The sequence below is a fragment of the Kryptolebias marmoratus genome, linkage group LG17, assembly GCF_001649575.2.
Source record: "Kryptolebias marmoratus isolate JLee-2015 linkage group LG17, ASM164957v2, whole genome shotgun sequence".
Taxonomy (NCBI): domain Eukaryota; kingdom Metazoa; phylum Chordata; class Actinopteri; order Cyprinodontiformes; family Rivulidae; genus Kryptolebias; species Kryptolebias marmoratus.
Window position 1 is genome coordinate 11,161,815 of NC_051446.1, and position 20,029 is coordinate 11,181,843.

At 42.4% G+C, this 20,029-nt stretch overlaps 2 protein-coding genes across 6 annotated transcripts in view; both read right to left on the reverse strand.

Annotated features, from left to right (window-relative positions):
- The window catches only part of spag9b (sperm associated antigen 9b), a 44,354-nt gene extending 37,278 nt beyond the window's left edge, over positions 1-7,076 (reverse strand). For 3 of the 5 annotated variants that reach the window (XM_025005942.2, XM_037980986.1, XM_037980987.1), the window contains exon 1: positions 6,387-7,076. In XM_025005942.2, the coding sequence (XP_024861710.1) occupies positions 6,387-6,686 (300 nt within the window). In that variant the 5' untranslated portion in view covers positions 6,687-7,076. The remainder of the gene's footprint in view (positions 1-6,386) is intronic. The other 2 variants (XM_017416182.3, XM_037980988.1) reach the window with 1 other exon arrangement.
- Positions 7,077-7,893: 817 nt separating this feature from the next.
- Positions 7,894-18,727, reverse strand: daglb (diacylglycerol lipase, beta). The gene is made up of 15 exons (XM_017416249.3): positions 18,062-18,727; positions 17,827-17,978; positions 17,066-17,240; positions 16,714-16,981; positions 15,232-15,354; positions 15,027-15,154; positions 14,809-14,935; positions 14,620-14,703; positions 13,382-13,459; positions 13,150-13,230; positions 12,637-12,764; positions 12,238-12,306; positions 10,894-10,966; positions 10,334-10,587; positions 7,894-8,854 (listed from the first exon to the last, which is right to left on the reverse strand). The coding sequence occupies exons 1-15, from the start codon at positions 18,154-18,156 to the stop codon at positions 8,665-8,667; spliced, it is 2,025 nt and encodes a 674-aa protein (XP_017271738.1). The 5' UTR covers positions 18,157-18,727; the 3' UTR covers positions 7,894-8,664.
- Between the last annotated feature and the right edge of the window lie 1,302 nt (positions 18,728-20,029).

Here is a 20,029-nt window from a genome sequence, read left to right on the forward strand (position 1 = left end):
ATTCCTTCATTCTGGATTAATGTGTTTTAATCCCTCAGACCTTCTTAAAGTCATGCCACTTATATCAAACAGCTATTTGGTCTCTCACTATTTATTAATAATGTATTGTTAGAAATCAGGTGGCGTTTTATCAAGCAGAATGTGGTCCTTCAAAGTTCAGCATCCCTGACAAAAGACCTGAGGGAAGTTCTGTTTTTCCTTAAGAATTTCCTGCCGTGCCTTTTCCTCTCCTCTACCGAAGCAAAATCAGTCAGGAGACGTGTTCCTCTGGGTTCAGAGCAGAGAATGGCAGGACTTGGCTCACAAGCTGTGTTTACTCGGTAAGATTAATCTGCTTCTGGAGCTTAGAAACTGAATCTGTGCCGTGCTACTTGTTAGACTCCTCTGAACTCCTCTAATTGTTGAAAAAAAATAGAGCGTCTTGTGTTTTCTCCTTTTATCACAATTCTCTCAATGGCCTAAAATGACATACTGACATGCGGGACATCTGTCCCTGGCAATTCAGAGTTATTTAAATGTACTGAATACTGAAAAAGTTATATTCCATTCACCACACATACACAGGCGCCAACAAATATTTCACATTAAACTAAATATAATGTAAAGAATATAAGCGGTACTGTAGAAAAGGAAAGTTTTCTCTTGCAGAGCAACAATCGAAACTATATATAGATCACAAAACACAGAGGCTTTCATCCCAAGTCCAGCACCCTTGACAGACTGTACACTCAGGGAAAAAAAGAAAGCCGAGGACCGGAAGCGTCAGAGCCACTATACAGGATGAAACTCTAAGATCTTGGAGTACATCAGGAAGAAAACCCCCAGTGATGATCTGCTAAGTGAATGTCTCAGGCAGCAGAAACCCAATGTGGAAGAGTAGGAACAAGAGAAACCACCATAGAAAGATTTTTCATCATTGTTAACCCATAAGACAGGACCCAAGATGCAGGCGGTGCAAAGATGCCTCTGAGACAGTCCAGCACATAATAGCAGGATGTAAGATGCAGGCAGGCAAAGCATACAGGAACACCATAACCAAGCTGCTGGAATAGTGTACAGGAACATCTGTATCGAGTATGGACTGGAAGTCCCCCAGTCAAAGTGAGAGACTCCACCTAAGGTGGTGGAGAATGGCAGGGCTAAGATACTGTGGGACTTCCAGATCCAGACTGACCAACAGGTGGTGGCGAACCAACCGGACATTGTGGTGATAGATAAGATCCAGAAGGAAGCAGCGGTGATAGATGTAGCAGTCCCAAGAGACTGTAACATCAGGAAGAAGGAGCATGAGAAGCTGCAGAAATACCAAGGGCTGAAAGAGGAAACAGAGAAGCTGTGGAGAGTCAAGGCCTCAGTGGTACCAGTGGTCATCGGAGCACTCGGTGCTGTGACCCCCAAACTGGAAGAGTGGCTCCAACAGATCCCAGGAACAACCTCAGAGATCTCTGTCCAGAAGACAGCAGTCCTAGGACCAGCTGAGATACTGAGGAGAACCATCAAGCTCCCAGGCCTCTGGTAGACAGTTTTGGGTTTTCAGCTCACAGCTTGAGTCCCCCTCCAATGAATGCGTGATTTAAATATGTTGGCAAGTTGATAAAGCAGAAGCTCCTGAAAAACGAAGCTGACAGGGAAGCACCAAAAAGAGTGAACTTCTTTTTATTTAATATGAATCAACAACCATAGTGTCATCATTAACTTCCTGTGAGGTGTGTGCTCTATGGCAACTATTCAATACTAAAGATCAAATTATTTTGAGTTCAGTCAGAAGTTAATTATAACTCCTCAGCTAAGGTTTGATAAATGCCCAGCAGTTGTAAAATCTCAAAACTTTCTCACATCATCCAGGAGACGATAAGTCACTCAAGTGTTTAATCTCCATTCAGTTTATTGTAAGAAAATTTAGCATTGCCCACAGATTTCATCTTTCTTCAATGCCCTCTATAATTTCAACGCTTTCTCATCATTAAAACTGTAAATAAGAGGTGATTATTTGACACTGTGACTAACAAACAAGCTAGTCAATGTCTGTTTTTAGTATAAAGCCTCTTGCCAATCCTCTCCTCCTTCACACATGCCACCAGCGACAGACACGAGATGTGAGGCCTGAATAGCTGGGTGATTTTAATGACACAGAAGTGATGGCTGCTTTGTAGTCAACAGAAATTGTTGTTTTAATGTGGTCCAAGTTTTAGAGCACAGACACGAAAAAGAACAAGAAACAATGTAGATAAGGAGTGATCAGCTGCACTTCATTTTAAAGAAAATAAACTGTACCTTGTACATGCAAAAATATTTGAGCTATGGTAAAAATACAAGTAGGGGATTTAATTGTACTACTGCCATTGTCCTGGGTGTAAAAGCACAGGAAGGTAATATTTATTGAGAAGTCTTTAACATCCTTACTGACATTTTTTGACTGAAGTGATATTGACTAAAACAAATGACCGTTTAAGCAGCGGCACACAGGCTGAACCGTGTGTGTTTTGTAAGTTTTAGATTTCAGATTTCATTGTTTGAGTTTTCTTTTTGGTATTGGCTTCTTGTTCTTCTCAATCACCTCCAGGTAAAAAACAAGCAGCAGAGATTATTGAAGAATGGGCGATTTAGGTGCTAATGAACATTTACATGAAGGAATAATTTGACTGTCGATTATATTATCCCAGCATCAGTCAGTTAAATAAAATGAATGATTTTCTGTGAATGTAAACATGTATTTAAGATGTCCACATTATTGGAGTTTGTGTGATCTAATTTTCTGATGGGGGTGCTAACAACGACTGCAAGTAAAAAAGAAAACTCAAAATTAAATCAAAGGAAGAAAGCAAAAAATCCACATCATGAATTGTGAAAATATTTACATTCTGCAACAGACAAAAACACAAAAAGAACAAGAATCAAGGATATGATTTGATTTTAAGGACCAACTAACTGAAGACCTACTTTAATCAGAGATGGTGGATTTCATACGACGCAGCCGTATGTGGACATGTTCATCTAAAAGCTGCAGCAACGTGTCGCAGCACGACAAATCATTAAACGCTGCTCTGCGACCTGTTGCGCTTGTCCTTCAACATTTAACTGCCATGGCAAGTGTTGACAACTGGGAATAAACAGCACTACTTTAGCTTAAATCCTGTTAAAAGAATAGTTTTATCGTTTTATTCATTCAGATGAAGGTTTCATGCAGATTAATTAAAACTAACACAGATTAATTTAAAGCCCCTGCGGTAAGTCGGAGCCGTTTAAGACGCTGAGTGATGTGTGTCCAAACTTTAAATCCATTTACAAGTGTCTGGGTTTAATTCACTTTCAATCTTTACTAGAAATCAGTTGTTAACATTTAATTTAATAGTTAAGCCATTATCAAGCAGATGAGTTAGGAGCGTATAAAAATAGAGTCCAAGTCAATTTCACTTTACAGTTATTTTGGGAAACATATCATGAAAATCCTGCTGGAGTTGACCTCAGGCTGAACTGGAAGTGCTACAGCTAACTGCTGCTGCCCTTATTTGTGCTTCTAAGGAATTCTAAAATGATATATAACCACGGAATGCAAAATTGACGGCCGTGTAAAGGTTTATAAAACTGCATTTGCATGAACCCCTTTGGAAATTTTTGAGACTTCGAGACGTTTTAACCCTTTTAAAACCACGGGGAATCACCGGTGACACCGCGGCGCATGTGTATTTCAAATTACCGTAACTCCTCGCTACTTCGTGCACTTTTAATCATTCAAACTGAAAAAAAAAAAAAAAAGGTCGGTCTGAGAAAATTCAATTCCGTTTCTGTCCTTTTCTTCTTATAAACACACAGTTTTAGTTATTTAACTACATAAGAATGGTAAATACTTGACAGATTTTGAAACTTCTACGTCTCCTGAAAAAAGGGTGTAAATTATTTACACATAGGGCATTTTTTGACACAGTTATTGACAAAAATAGACAAGAAAGACCAGGCGTTTTAATAAATATATCTATTATTACGGTGCTAAAAGGGCTAAGGCAGCACCAATCCACTCTGCCGTTGGCTGCGTCTGGACTAGCCGTTAGCTCATCAGTCCTGTCAGAATAAAACCTCTCTAAACTGAGGTCCTCCAAAGAGTCATCAACAACTGGCAAGATGTTAATAGTATATAACTTTTCCACAGAACCCCACTTTATTATGGCTGGGATATACCTTTAAAATATTGGGAGAGAGTAAAGAAAGAAACAAGGTGTCCTAATAATAAAGTTTTGGCAAACAGTGGGACTCGGAGTGAGTCGGTGAGCCGGTTCTGTTATTGGTGCCGTGAAAATCTGGGACCTGTTTGCATTTAGAAAGAGTCAAAACAAGAAGGCATTCAGCAAAAGAAGCCTTCGAATTGGAGCCCAGCTTGGAAACGAGAGTCAATCTGTCAGCGATGCCGGTGCAAACCGCTCAGTGGGGATGAAGGCCACGGTGACGAGGGTGTTAAACTGGGGCTGAGTCAAACACAGGGGCGGGGAAGTTCAGATTCAGTCAGGAAAGCCATCTGAAAAACAAATTTCTGTCTGGTTTGCATAACCCTGATGGCTGGCTTAAATTAAATCTCTGAAGATCTGCTCGCACCGATGTAAACTTGCAGCAGAAATTCACGGAGCGCCGCAAAAACTGACCGTCAGAGACCCTTCGATGCAAAATGGACTCTCTATTTTTATCTCAACGCATGTTATAATCAGTGCTGACTCAGCAGAAAGCTTGGTTACAACCCTCAGATTTGTGATTTTCCTACCCCGCCCCTCAAAAATCTATTTATACTGCTTAGCAAGATGGAAAGGTGGGAACCCATGTTGATCCCAGAAATCAGTCATCAAGTTATTTACCTTCTATTTGAGAGGTAGCTGTGGCTCTGACTAAGGCTGCTTGATTTTCCTGAAGTCGCACAGAAACGTTTTTAACAACTTAGACTGTTAGTTTATGTTTTTAAAAGACAAAAAGGAAGGTTAAAGAGGAGATATATGGATGCAGTTAGAGAGGACATGGAGGGAACAGGAGTGAGGACAGAGGACGCAGAGGACAGAGTTAGATGGAGGAGGACTCGCTGTGGAGACCCCTGAAAAGGGAACAGCAGAAAGAAAAAAGAAGAAGATCATTGCTATGTCGTGAAAACTAGTCAAGAAAATTTATAGAGTAGGAAAAAAACTCTGCCCAAATTTGTTCTCATTTCAGTGATTAATAAATTCTTAAATTAAAACCTAATATGCAGAAATGTGACCGGATGCCGCCTACCTACAGGAAGAGCTGAAGTGACTGAAAACATCCAGATTTGTGGAGCAAAGTACGCAGAAAAAAAGTACTTTGTTTACATTGAGCGAGTGCCCGCATTTCAGAAATGCATGTCACTATATTTGCAAAACTACTGGAGTAAAGTCTTTCAAACTGAATCAGTTAATAATAGTTCAGGACAACATTTTATGTGTTAGATTTCAGACTTTGTAATAACCGCCTGGAAACCAAACTTCAACTAATTTGATGTGTCAGCACAAGCACGTTTTCCTGCAGAAACAATTTCAATCTTAAGAGGGAAGAAAGGTTCATTAGGAGTTAAATAATAACATTATTCTAACTAACCACTGAAAAAAAAATCATGGCAAAATCTAAAAAACTGTAGAAATTATGCTTGGTTTTGGGGATAATTGTTTCCATGGTTCAATCTAAGATCAGGGCGTTAAAATTCACAACTCTGGGAAAGTTAAAACACTAACTTCACTATTTTTTTTAAACCAAGACACATGATTAGACTGTTCCTTTTGAACGCTTTCACTTGTTTCAATGTAAATCTCAGTTTGAAAATCTTAACATAGCCAGATTAGAGCTTTATTAATTTTAGCATGAGAAAAACATGCCTTTCTGATGCCTCTCTCCATTTAAGAACACTTAAAATCTCCTCAAAAACATCACATTTAATCTAATTTAACCACTGTTCAACTCCCACACAGCTACAAAGTCCTTTTTATAAAGAGGAATTACATTTAAATAGTTATAAGTGACAAATTCAATCCACTTTGTTGGACAATTTGATGAAATATTAAGGGAATAACCTGTAAGTTAGACTCTAATTGTCATACAGAGCACATATAAAACTTACTGTAGGCGTTTATTAAACAAAACCATCTAATTAAAGCTTAAATTTACTAATTATTTCCTTAGTATTTCAATAGGTGTGTCCAATAAAGTTACATAAATCTCACTGACAACTTTCTAAATGTGATTTCTCTTCAGAAATGTACTTTGTAGTAGCGCTGAGAGTTAATAAACAGCCTAATTGTGATGTTTTAATTAGATTTAAAGGAGGGGGGCAGGTCATTTGTAATGCTGAAGAACATCATAACTTCTGCCACCCCTCGCCTCCACGGCAGGAAACCCACCTCCTCGACGTGTTTCCTCAGTGATTTCTCCCGCTCGTACTGGGTGACGAGCTGCTCGTTGTCCTCCCGCAGCAGCTCCAGCTCCACTTCGTGCTCCTTGTTGGCGGCGGACACCGAGTCCAGGTTCTCCAGCAGCCCGACGACCAGCGGCATCAGCTCCTTCACCACGTCCTCGTCGTACTTCTCGATGAGCCGCTCGAACTCGCGGTAGATCGAGCTGGCCAGGCCCGAGACCCGCTCGGACATCACGCTGGAGTCGCTCGAGTCGTCCTGATACAGGACCGCGTCGTCCAGCTCCATTTTTCCTGCCTCCGCTGGCGCTTCTTCTTCTCCCCCCCACAGCTAACAGCGAGCTAGCCGCGAGCTTCGGCTGTCCACTTTAGGCGAAACGAAGGGACTCAGCTCCTAAAACACGTCTCGAAAGTTGTTCCATGTAGAGAGGTGAGGCTGTGCTTCTCAAACAAAGCCCGGGCTCCTGTTTTCGTGGTGGCGGCTGACTTTTTCAGCAGCGCTAGCCTGGTAGCCAGCTCTGTTCAAGACTTTACTTGGCTCCTGTTTAGTTTCCCTGTCCAACAGATGAGCTTCTGCTGCGTTCAAGCGCTGTCGGAACGCTGGCTATAAACTCCGTTTGACGCTCAACAAAGTCAAAAAAAGAGAGAAAGAAACAGCATAAAATAGCACACCCCGGCGCAATAAAGAAGTATTGCTTGCATATTTATAAACTACTCACAGCTAGGTGACGTTTGGAGGGTGGAGAGAAAGCGGCGTCAAACAAAACAAATCCGTGTTTTGAAGTTCAGTTATTTACCTTCCTGGTGGGATGATGCTCGTTTTAGGCTGACATTTAATTTAACTTAACTGTAGCACAAAGTTATAAAAGACTCTTTTAACCCTACATAATGTTGATACTATAAAGCCTAACCGTGCAGTCATTTACCTTGTTTAAGTCTTTAATGATGGTGTTTCCAACAGCCCTTGAACGCGTCATGTGTTGGCTGCTGTCCTCTGACGTCACGGGCTAAAATAAGGCTGTGTGGGATAAAAACAATATAAAACAAGTCCTTACACTTTAAAAATAATATAATTATCCGCTGTTATTTAACTTGTACGGTTCCATGTAGAGATGGATCATGTTTGTATAAGCTTAGTAAGTTCTGTTGAGGTCAGCGGCCTGTTTATCAACAAGTTGCCAGGGTCGTGGGAACTGGGGGCGCCGAGGGTACTGTGACTGACAAGAAATCTAAGATAAAGAAATAATAATTAAAAAAAAAGAATGAATGAATAAACAAACCATGAAAACATAGTGGTATGTAGGTTTATAATCCATTTACATTTTTATGAGGACTTGTTAATGAGGGGAAATGAAGTTCCTGTTCCGATGCATCCTTGTTTACACGTTCTCCCAGCACCTCCTGTGTTCGTGCACGTTCCCTTGACTGCAAACTGTTGACTAAGACCTTAGTCACTGTCAAAGTCAGATTAATTAAAGCTTAAAATACAAGGTGAGTGCACTTCACAAATGCTTTTATTTGCATCAATATTTCAAATGCATTTATACGAGTTTATGAAAGAGTTACGCAGGCAAAAAATTGCTTTGAACTTCTTAAAAAAAAAAAAAGTATAAGCATAATTTTTTCACATCGTAATTCTGTCGTGTTTAAGTTTATATGAACTGCAGGTCTCACTGTAAACAAACTTTCTGTCTCTCTGTAAAGAAACGTTTTGCGTTTTTTTCCATCATGTAGGCACTGCTCACCTTGATGTCTCAAAACAGTAAACACAGGACACTTAACTACAATTACCACACAACACCATGAGTTACTATTACATCTTTGCACTGCCAACGGGACAGCAACCGACTCGGCCTTGCAGTGGCCGGCCTCTCAAACAATGCAAACCTGACAGCAGAGTTATATGTTACACATATCGCACATTCAGTATCATGGCATAAAGACTCGGACAAAATAAACCACCATTCTTATAAAACATAATAAAAAGTGCAACTGAACAAAGATGCTTCTGTGCTCTAATGTGGTTCTCTTTACAAACCAGAATCATTTTTAACAATCCAAACAGGATTCTCCATAGTGTCACGTCCTTCATCGCTGCTACAATCAAATACACACATTTGTACATCTGGGAAAGCCCGGCAATCAGGCGTGGGATCAAGAACGTCAGGGAAAAGTCGGGACTGTAGGTGGAGGGAGGTGGCTGAAGCTCCCTTGGATCGGATGCAGCACGAGAACCAAAGCTGGTCTCGGACACTGCCGGGTCCGTCTCAGACGGCGTTGTGGTTTGACGATGCTGATGCGCAGAAGGGGGAGGAGCCGTCGCTGCACAGACTTCTGAGGGCCCGGAGCAGGATGTCGGGCATGTGATCCGTGAGCATCTTGGGGCTGATCAAAATACTCAGGAACGCCATTTCGTTGGACCATTCTGCACGGTAACGAACTTGGGAGAAACAGGATCTGAGGAGGGGGGGGACAAAGACAAGGAAAGAAAACTGGGTGTTCAGTCTGTTTCTCCCTTGAAGACATGAAGCGCAACGAGTCTTCATGTGACTGTCAGCATCTCGAGTCATGAGGGTGGACACGTTTCTGAGGAAAATGGCTATTCTTGTTGCTGAAATGCCTGAAAAACTGACAGCAGAAGCAGGAAACCTCCTGCCTCTGAACTGAGTGAAAACTAAAAACCAAGTGTCTTTTAAAAAGAAACGACTGTCTTGGTTTTAATGAGCGACCCTGCGCGGTTTATCATACCTAAAAACGTAAAAAAAAAACAGTTTGGGGTTTAATTTTCCAACTCAAACAACAAAAACCTTGGGCAACATGTGGTTCTGTCTGTAAAAATAACCAAATCTAAGCCTAAAATTGTCATTTTTCCCAAAGCTTTCTTAAGTATTTAATTGGAAAAATAAAATTAATATGATGTTGTCCAAAATTCAGCATTCTGTGACCCTCAGCGATGGTCTTGGTTGAGTTCGGGCTAGCCTTCAGTAGGAATGGGAGGCAACATCTAGAAAATTCTGAATCTATTATGTTCGCGTTAATCTGTGCAGCCATTTTAAGAGGGTCAGAGCATTTGCTGCCGTCTGTCCTAGTACAGCTACCGTAGCTCCCAGTAGTTCAAACTTGTTGCTGTAAAGCCGTGTGTTTTCACGTCGTTTTCCATCTTTTTTTTCGCTTAACCCTGAAGAATATCCACTCGCTTTGATATGTCCGCCTGCTCAGATGCTAATAGGTAATCAGCCAATCACACGGCAGCAACTCAACGCCTTTAAGCCTGTAGATGACCTGCTGAAGTTCAAACCAAAGTCAACTTATTTTTTCTTAAAGCTGGTGCAATTTCCTAATTTAAACATTTGATATGTTTACCGTGTTCCACTGTGAATAAAATATGGGTTTGTGAGATTTGCCAATCATTGTATTCTGCTTTTATTTACATTTCACACAACGTCCCACAGTTTTTAGTCAAACCTTTGAGGATTTGTTCTAATATTTAGGTGTCAGGGTGCACAAATGAAGCTAAACAAGCAAACGTTCAGCTGCTGTTTGTGCCGTAACAACTGAAACAACAATTTAGATGTTTGTGACGAGTTAAGATTTTATGAATGAGGCTCAGGTTCGGAGAGCATCTTAACTAAGTGTTGGTTTGAATACAAGCTAATCAAACTGGCTGGAGCGGATTTCATCAAGAGGAAACTTGGAGCTGAAATGTCAGCTGAGAAGAGAAATGTGTCGTTTGAAACATCAGCTGATCAGCTGCCATGTGTTGCCTGTGTCTGAGGGATACCTTGGACGGCTAATGATCACCAACACCTGCCTTTTGTGAAAATTAATTTAAAGGTAGTCGACATGCTGCACTGACTTTGATTTAAACAAAATTCTAAGGAAAAGCTTCATTCGTCACCAACAGTGAAGAACATTTTACACCCTTCTTGCATTTACCTCCTCGACGGCCCGTCCTCTGTGATGTGCAGAACGCGTCCAGGCAGGAAGAGAGGCAAGTGTGGAGCCGTGTGCATCGGCGAGTCGTCCGACGCCAGGCTCTGATAGGACGACGACGGGCGCACGATCAGCGACTCCTCCCCCAGCAGCGGCTGGCTGAGCTGCTGCTCCCTCCTGTTGTCCATCTCGGTGGGAAAATCGTCCGGATCTCCTCCGAACAGCTCGTACCAACACCCCTGCAGCAGGATGCGGTACTGCAACACAGAGAGGCACTTCAGGTACCGCCACATGGTGTAAACCAGGGGTGGGCAACCCTGGTCCTCGAGGGCCACCATCCTGCATGTTTTACTTGTTTCTCTGCTTCAGCACACCTGATTTAAATCAATGGGTGATTAACAGGCTTCTGCAGAACATGAAGAGGTCATTTAACCACTGAATCAGGTGTGTTGGAGCAGGGGAACAAGGAAAACATGCAGGATAGTGGCCCTCCAGGACCAGGATTGCCCACCCCTGGTGTAAAACAAGCTAACGCATCGTGCGAAACCCAGGATGGTTCTTACTTTAGGCTTGCTGCAGTTTGACACTACTTTAAGGAGCCGTCTCTTCAGAGCCTCCATGTTAGGAATGCTCAACCTGTGCAACAAGAATGGATGAAAAAAAAAACAAACAAAGAGAGAACCAAAACATGATGACTCACACTGAGCTCTTCTGTGTCTGTAATAACAAATACAAAGTCCACATTGGTCTGCTCAACGCAGCTCTGCTGGCCAATAAACACGCCTTGTTTTAAAGGGATATTTCGGCCTATCTAAAGTGGGGTTCTGGGTAGAAATTGTAAACAATATCCTACCTGCTGTAGATAGCTCTTGTCAAAATTTAAGTCTGACAGGACCGACGAGCTAAAGTCTAGTCTGAACACTGCTAAGATCGAGCTAATGTTATCTTTGAAACCTCTACACCTCCATCAAGCTGTCATAACACGGTTATTTACTCAAGGTGGCTCAGTGGAGCAGTGGTTAGAGCTGTCGCCTTCCAGCAAGAAGTTTGCAGGATCACATCATGGGGCCTTTCTGGGTGGAGTTTGCATGTTCTCCCTGTGCACACATGGGTTTACTCAAGGTAATCCGGTTTCCTCCCACAGACCAACAACATGGATGTTAGGTTAATTGGTAACTCTAAATTGTCCCTAGATGTGAGTGAGAGCGTGAATGGTTGTTTGTCTCTGTGTCCCTGTGATGGACTTGCGACCTGTCCAGGGTGTCCCCCGCCTCTCGCACAGTGACTGCTGGAGATAGGCGCCAGCTCCCCGCGACCCGGAATGGAGAAGCGGGTAAAGAAAATGGATAGATGGATGGATTATTTACTCAGTATTCTATGATTACTTGCATGTGCAAATAGCATGTTCAGCATAAGCTGGCATCCATTGCAGCAGGAATTTCATATTTCAGCAGGTCCGCTCTGTTTGTAATGACTCGCTTCTAAAGCGGATTGCTGCCATCTTGAAACAACTCAAATCTTCAAAGTTCCACAGTAGTTTGTGTAATGCTACAGTCTAAACCTCTACATCACCATCAGCTGCTCATTATACAGCTATTTTGGAAGAAATTTGATGACATTCCTGCCAGAATTCAACCATAGGCTGAACAGGAAGTGCTACTGCTGCTGATTTTTGCCTAACTGACACATGCACAAGATGACTGAGTGAGATTTACAACTGGAAGCAAAGTTGTTGTAAGTGTACAAATACACTTTGCTTTAAAAACACCAAGTAGTCACATGGAGGGGAAAGCTATCTCCAACAGGTAAGATATTGCTTGTTTTTCATAGAACCTCTGGATTCAAAATGGCCAGAATATCCCTTTAATAATCCACCATGTACTGAAAGAGCTTTGTGTGTTTCTTACCTGGGAATCAGATCCTTTCCCAGCACCACAGACAACACAAAGTCCTTGGAGTAATCAGCTAAAGCTTTACTGTATGAAAAAATAAGAAACAGAAAAAGAGACGTGTAACGAAATACCTGTCTGAATAAATGTTTCCTGTAAACCAGAATTCAAATGCCACACATTTCCTTAAGAGTAGCTAAAAGAAATTAAAGACAATGAGGGTAGAAAGACAAAAAGAATGATGCTTTTAGTGGAACCAGAACTTTTTAACAAGCAAAAAACCCCAGACATGTTTCTGCCTGATATAAAAACACAAACCAAGGAGTAATTCACTTGCGTAAGAGTGAGCTTGTGCTTAAAAAAAAAAAAACTAATAACAAACAGAAAACCAGCTCAGGTGTGTCCACCGTGCCTTACCTCAGGAGGCCCCCTGGTGGAGAGAAGGCGTAGCACTGCAGGGTGGGGAAGGAGCTGCGCAGGAGGACCGCCAGCAGCGCAGCGGTGCCCGCGCCCAGACTGTGACCGGTGATGACCAGTTTATACTCCTACAGATACAAACATACTGCACACTCAGCAGGCCGGCCGCAATCCATCTACCGCTTTAGGCTTTCTGGATAAGTGCTAATTTGGAGTTACACATCTAAAATAAACAATACAGCTAGGCAAAACACACACACAAAAACAAAAACAAGGATACGTGGAGGAGTTTTACTGCTGCTGAGAAAGCTCGTCCAAATGATGATTAATACCATAACGTGCTGCTAAGTGAAGTCGTAATGCTTCCCTCTTCCTATAGTTTCATGCTTTAATGCTAAATTAGAGCCAAGATCATGCAGGAAAATGACACAGAGAGCAAAGTTTCATTCGGATCAGCTGAATCTAACTACAATCATCCCTGCTGCTGCTGCTGAGCCTGGTTCCACTCCTCACCGGGGCGTCAGAGAAGGCCTGGGTCAGGATGCCGTCATTGACGAGCTTCTTGTAGATGTAGTTCGCCGTCTGGCACATGCCCTGCGGGAGAGGGAGAGGGAGGGAGAGAGAGAGAGAGAGAGAGAGAGAGAGAGAGAGAGAGAGAGAGACGCTCATCGGTTAGCAAACACACACTCCGGCGCGGTGAAAGCGTCGGACGGGGACGGGTTCGGAGCGAGCGAGCGAGCCTCACCTTATGAGCGAAGCAGGCTCCAGTCACGCCCTCCACGGGCAGGTTTTCACACTCGGCCGACAGATCCGTCAGGGCGTCCTGCGGGATTCACAGAAAGTGGGAACTGTAAAAGCGTCCGCCCTCGTGTCGAACTCTACGTTCAGTGATGTGGACTGAAAACAGCACAGCAGGCATGAAAACAGCCGCCCTTCTCTTGTGGACGAACGAGAGCGGAAAGTTTAAGAGATCGACACGGTTATGTTTCACATTGGCTGCTTCTGTGTGAGGAAAGAACGACATGCGTTCGTCCCCACACACATCTCACCTCTCACATTATCCCCCCCCCCCTCTCTCTTTCATTATCTGGTGCTAAAATTATCTGTTCTTTCACCTACACAGCAATCAGTCATCCAGAAAAACAAGGAAGTGATTCTGAACGTTGTCAGAAAACAAGAAAGGCACCACGAGTTACACATGTAAAGCAGTTGAGCAAAAATAGAGAAGAAATACTCATTTACAAAATTCATTCGGAGCGCTGGGAGTCAAACCTGAAGCTAAAAACTGTTTCAAACTTTCCCTATGCTTGGTCAACTCCAAGAGTGGAGAAAAAAAGATTTGTATTTACATGAAAAGGTGAACCTACTCTGTTTTACAATTTATCTCATCTGTTGTATTTCAGCTGTATAATTTTGTACATCATACGTCTGCTGAAACAACTGGGTAATGAAAAATAAAAAAAAAATAAAGTTTAAATTACAGCCTTTGGAGAATGGAGCTGTTCCAAGATGGCTGCCATCTTGTGTCTGCTCCGACTGCATCCAAAGTGAAACGCTGCCATATTGAAAATGACTCCGACCTTCGAACCTTTCACAGCGGCGCACGAACGCTTTATAATTTAAACCTCTTCACGACCCTGTGTTTGGCGTTTCGCAGTTATTTTTGGCGGGAATGTTGCGAAATCGCTGCCGTTTTGGGGCAGCGGCGATTCGCTTTGTTCTCAGCGAGCCATCGGCTCATCATAACTCAAACATAAGCTCTGTTTATTGAATCAGAGGCCGTTCAAAGAACTACTGCGTCGACAACAAATCGGTGGCAACATTTCCACTTCAGACGGCTGAGAAGAAACAGCAACATCACTAAATAATATAAAAGCTTTACCTCCCTAACGTTTTTTTTTATGTGCTTTTTCCTGCTTTGCTGTTTCAAAAATCAACAACGACAATAAATAAATAAATTTACAGTCGTGGGTCTGAACTCACCTTCAGCGAGAGAGTTCCTCTGACTGCCACAACAACAGCTTCGTTCTGGTGATCCAGGGCCACAAAAAATGGGATCTCGTAGATCTGCGAAACACCCGGTTCGCTCAGACAAACATCATCAAGGTGACAAGAGGCCGCTAAAAAAAGGAGGCAAAGAACGAGAACACAACAAAGAGACGGAACATCTACCTGGTTGTGGAAGCTGACGTAGATGAAGTCTCTGTACTGCAGCCCGGTGACTCGTAGGATGGATGAGAAATGGCAGCCGAGGTGATCCCCTCCAACGATGTCGTGCTCAGCCGTGCGGGTTGTGCAGCTGAAAACACGAAGACACAAAGTGGGATTCGGGTCAAAGTGAAGCAACGTCAAAAAAAATCCCAAGGTGGCGCGACGGCACAGCCCCTCACCAGTCTCTGCTGAGCCTGCACGGTCCGGTGCAAAGGTTGGAGTAAACGTACAGCGGCCAGCCGTAAGCCGCCGCCGCGAACTGCATGCAGTGCGACGCCTTCTCCAACTCCGCCTGCAGCTCAGCCTCCTTCACAAAGCAGAACAGGAGTCAACGGTCGAGCGTGCCTGTCTGCCGGCCAACTCTGCCGCGCCTCGGCCACTTACAACAGGGGAGGAGGGGCTGTGAGGGATGACGACCTCCGGGTCTCTGCTGCGCTCCGTCTTGTCCTGCTCCTGGTGCAGCAGGGCCAAGCCAGCCGCGATGTCGCTGGGAACCAGGTCCGTGTCCTGCAGCGTCATGACAGAGAGGGTCTAACAATGTGTCCGGATTCAAGAGGACACCAGTTAAGTTCCTTTACACTCCACAGTACAATCCCAATTCTGAAGAAAGTTGGGACAAAGTGTAATGACTTGCAAATCTCATAAAGCCATATTATGTTCACCATGAAGCACAGCAAACTTATCAAATGTTGAAACTAAACATCTGGTTCATTTTTTTTGGAAGAAAAATGTCATTTTGAATTTGATGGCAGCAACACAGGTCTATGTTCACCTCTGTGAAGCATCTCTTCTTCTTTTATCAACAGTCTGTGAACATCTAGGAGCTGAGGAGAGCAGCTGCTGCAGGTTTGGGAGGGAATGTTGTCCCATTCTTGTCTGATGGAGAATTCTTGATGGATTTTTTTTGGTTTCATGATGCATCAAATGCTTTTATTGCTGAGAGGTCTGGACTGCAGGCAGCCTAGTTTAAAGCCACGCTGCTGTAATGGATGCAGTCTGATGCTTAACACTGTCTTGCTGAAATATGCAAGACCATTTCTGAAGAAGACGTCATCTGGTTGGGAGCAGATGTTGTTCTAAAGCCTGTATATACTTTTCTGCATTGTTGGTGCCTTTCCAGATGTGGAAGGATTTGGATTTGTCTGACAGCAGAACAGTTTTTCATTTTAAATGAGCTTTGGTTCAGAGAAGATGGCAGCGTTTCTGGATGGTTCACATCTGGATTCTTCTTTGCCTGATAGAGCTTTAAGCAGCAGTTGTGGATGGTACAGTAAACTGTGTTTACAGATATTTGTAGAAGTGCTCCTGAGTCCATGCAGTGATGTCCAGAACAGAATCAGAGCTGTTTTTAATGCAGCGGCCTCTGAGAGTCTGAAGATCACAGACATCCATTGTCGACTTTCAGTCTCGTCCTTTGAGCTCAGAGATTTCTAAACATTCTTGTAATACTTTGATATTATGAACTGTAGATTATGGGATATTGAAACTCTTCCCAATTTTATGTTGAACAGTGTTCTAAAAATGCTCAACTATTTGTTTACTGTTTATTCGTACCACTTACTTTTACAACCTTTAGTTGCCCCCGTTTCAACTTTTTTAAGATCTGTTGCTGCCATCAAATTTAAAATTACCCTGTTTTTTCCTAAAAATTGTACAGCTTTTTAGTTTAAACCTTTAATGTTTATGTTTTATTGTGAATAAAACATGGGTTTGTGAGATTTGCAAATCATTGCATTCTGTTATTTATTTATTTTTATTTTAGAATTGAGGTTGTACATACTTGTATCTTATTCTGTTTCTTTTTTCCCCTTCTCTGCAGTATTTAGTTCAGATTTAAGCCCAGTACTTGCAGTGCTTGTCTCTTACAGAGAAAAAGTCGCTGAACAGCTGCGAGATGCTGGAGAAGGCTGCTCGGTGGCTCTCGTCCTGCGGTAGACAGCAGCACAGAAGTCGCAGTCGGCACTCCCACACTTTCGCGGTCAGTGTGCGGGCGGTGGACAGGAACTGCGTGCTCCCGCTGCTCTCCAGGTCTCGCACTCCCAGTGGCTCTACGGGGCCAGGCTGAAGACGGGGGCTTCCCAGCGGATCAAAGACAAAAACTACGCCCAACGCCGTGAACAACAGTATGATCCAGCTGTTGTAAGGAAGAAGGGAATAGGTCAAATCAAAGCTAGTCTCGGATCAACTAAACGTAATGTAAACATGCAAAAATATCCACCTTGCAATCACTGCAGCAATGACCGAGGCCACGGTGGCTGGATCACAACCATGGCCATCGTCAGACACCCACATGGCTCCCAGGCAGGCCCACACCAGCTCAGGAATGTAAAGGAGCGCTCGCAGGTACACGAGTACAGGCATGGAGCGCCGTGCGCCGGTGTTTGTAATTGTGCCTGAAGGAGTGAAGTATAAACATCAGTGAAATCTACAAAAACGTGACACGTACCTATGGAAGCCGTGAGCGGCGGACGCATTCGTTCCTGTGTTGCAAAACCGGCCTCATTTAGTCATCGTTTTATCAAAACTTTCACAAGGAAATGAAACTCAAAATGAAATACCGAGTTAGGAGAAAAACCGAACACAGTAGATCAGCACAAATGTCTAACACCAACCGGCAAGCACAGTGGTGGGGAGGTGATGATTTGGGTTTATTGCAGTCAAAGGACTTGGGTGCACTGCAGTCATAAAGCTGACCATGAAGTCCTCTGAATACCAAAGTTTCCTAGAGTCAAATGTGAGGTCATCAATCAAAACTGGGTCATACAACAAGATAATGATCCTCAACCCAGCAACATGTCTGAAAACAAAATTTATGTGCTGCAAAGCCTCGTCCTCAACCTGTCTTAGGACCATTTGAGAGTAAATCTGTGTAAACCAATGTATAGAGAAGCACAAATGTTGCACATTTCCTGCACTACATATTACACAATACTCCTGTATTTTGACATCATAAAAAATAAGACTTGGCGGGTTAGTTACCTTGAGCACTGATGTACACGATGGCACACAGCGACAGGATGATGAGCCCCAGCACAACCAGCAGTCCAATCAGGTAGCTGTGTAAGACTGCTTTCCCGTTACAATCAAAACGACCACTGTGATAAACGAACAAGATCAGGGTCCCGATCCACCTGGAAACGAACAGCATCAAACATCACAGCTGAGTCAGAGAGTGTCAAGTTTAAGGAAAAGCTCAGAAAAGTGAATAACATACCAGATTACACGTAGAAACAACTCAACTGAGCCCGGGAAGACGAGGTCGTCGCTGGCGATCCCCCACCGCCGCCCAAACACCACAATTCCAGGCATTTTGCAGGTAAACGGGCGGAAAAACCTTCACTTGTGCTAGCTGGTTCTGTTCGCCACTAAATTACGATCAGGGCTGTATCGAGCAATATGTCAGGCATGACTTCACCAACAGGTCGACGCCTACACCCACTGATAAACATCGTTGGCTCTTACTTACACACCAGACTTCCAGTGTTGCGAAATTTCCGTTTCATATCTGCCGATGTTACGACACAAGAGGACCCAAGGTATAATAACTACAATGTCATATTACGACTGCCGAGGTTGTCCACCTGCTGGGACATGCCGGTTCGGTGTTAATAACGGACAGCTAACAAAAACGAACCGCTTTGCTAGCCTGCTGCTAACGTGCTATGTTGCTAAAAATACCATAAATCTTTTTCCATAAAAGGCTGCGGGTTCCGCGTGAACATGGCTGACAACACCTCCTCCATTACAAATATAATTTAGTTTTTAATAAATGTCTTAGATGGAGAAAACAGCGAATCATAATGGATTAGAAACACGTAAATCGCTCGTTTTATTATTATTGGTCAGTTTTGGTGTCCGTCTACGCAATGTCCCCTGACTACAACAAAATTCACAGAACACAAGTTCCGGTCTTCTTCTTCTTCTTTCTGATTTTTAATGGCGGGTGACATCTAACGTTAAGATGTATTATCGCCATCTACTATGCTGGAGTGTGGACCAGAGTACCTCCCTTTAATCTAAATTCTCATATATAATCCTGTTTCCTTCAAAAATTTAATAACCACTTTATTTATTTTATGTTTAATTAATATCTTATTAAATTTTAAGGTCTCTATATCAAATTTCCTAATTTCTTGTTTTAACTTTTCTCTACTTACTGTATACTTTTCACAATGAATTAATAAATATATATTCTACTGTCTCCATATCCCTACCACATTCACACCTACCTGTTGGATGTTTACCTATCAAATATAAAGTTTTATTTAATCCAGTATGTCCGAGCCGCAATCTTGTCATTACTACTTGCTCTTTTCGATTTTCTCCAATTATTTCCATATTCCCTACTTTCTTTTGTATATGAAATAAATGACGACCTTTAGTTCCTTCCTCCCACAACTGTTGCCATTCAGATTTAATTTTGCTCTTAATATTTGATTTTATTTCAGATTTACTATACGCTATTTCTATAATTCTATTTTGTTTTAAAGATACCTTAGCTAAATGATCTGCCATATCATTCCCTTCTATATCTTTATGAGCAGATATCCACATAAATATAATCTTTATTTGATCTTGTATCATTCGAAATATACTTTCATAAATTTTATATACCAGCTCCATATGACTTTCAGATGAGACATTTAAAATAGACATTAATGATGATAATGAATCTGAACATATTAAGACTTTTTCAATTTTATTTTTGCTCTACCCACTGTAAGCTCATCAGTATTGCTAACATTTCCACTGTATATACAGCTAAATGGTCAGATGTTCTTTGTTTCATAAATACACCTAGTTCTGGAATAGCATAAGCAAATCCTGTTTTATTTGAGACTAAATCTTTTGAACCATCTGTATATATAATTGTAAAAGATTTATACATAATCTTAATTCTATCATTTACAAAACTTACCCAATTACTATCTTTATTAACCTGTATGTCTTTATAAACCTCTAGGTCAACATTCCCATGTGGAAACATCCAAAATGGCGTAACTGGATAAGGCACTGCAGCACAGTAGCTCTTGCCCGGTATACCCATTTCCCTAGCGGATTTATCTGTTGCCCATGCAAAACAATCTATTCTAGCTTTTCCACTCTCCCAACAAGGTCTTAAAGTTTTTACTGCTGGATTGTTTTCCTCCTTATGTCCCTGCAAACTCACCCAATAATTCAA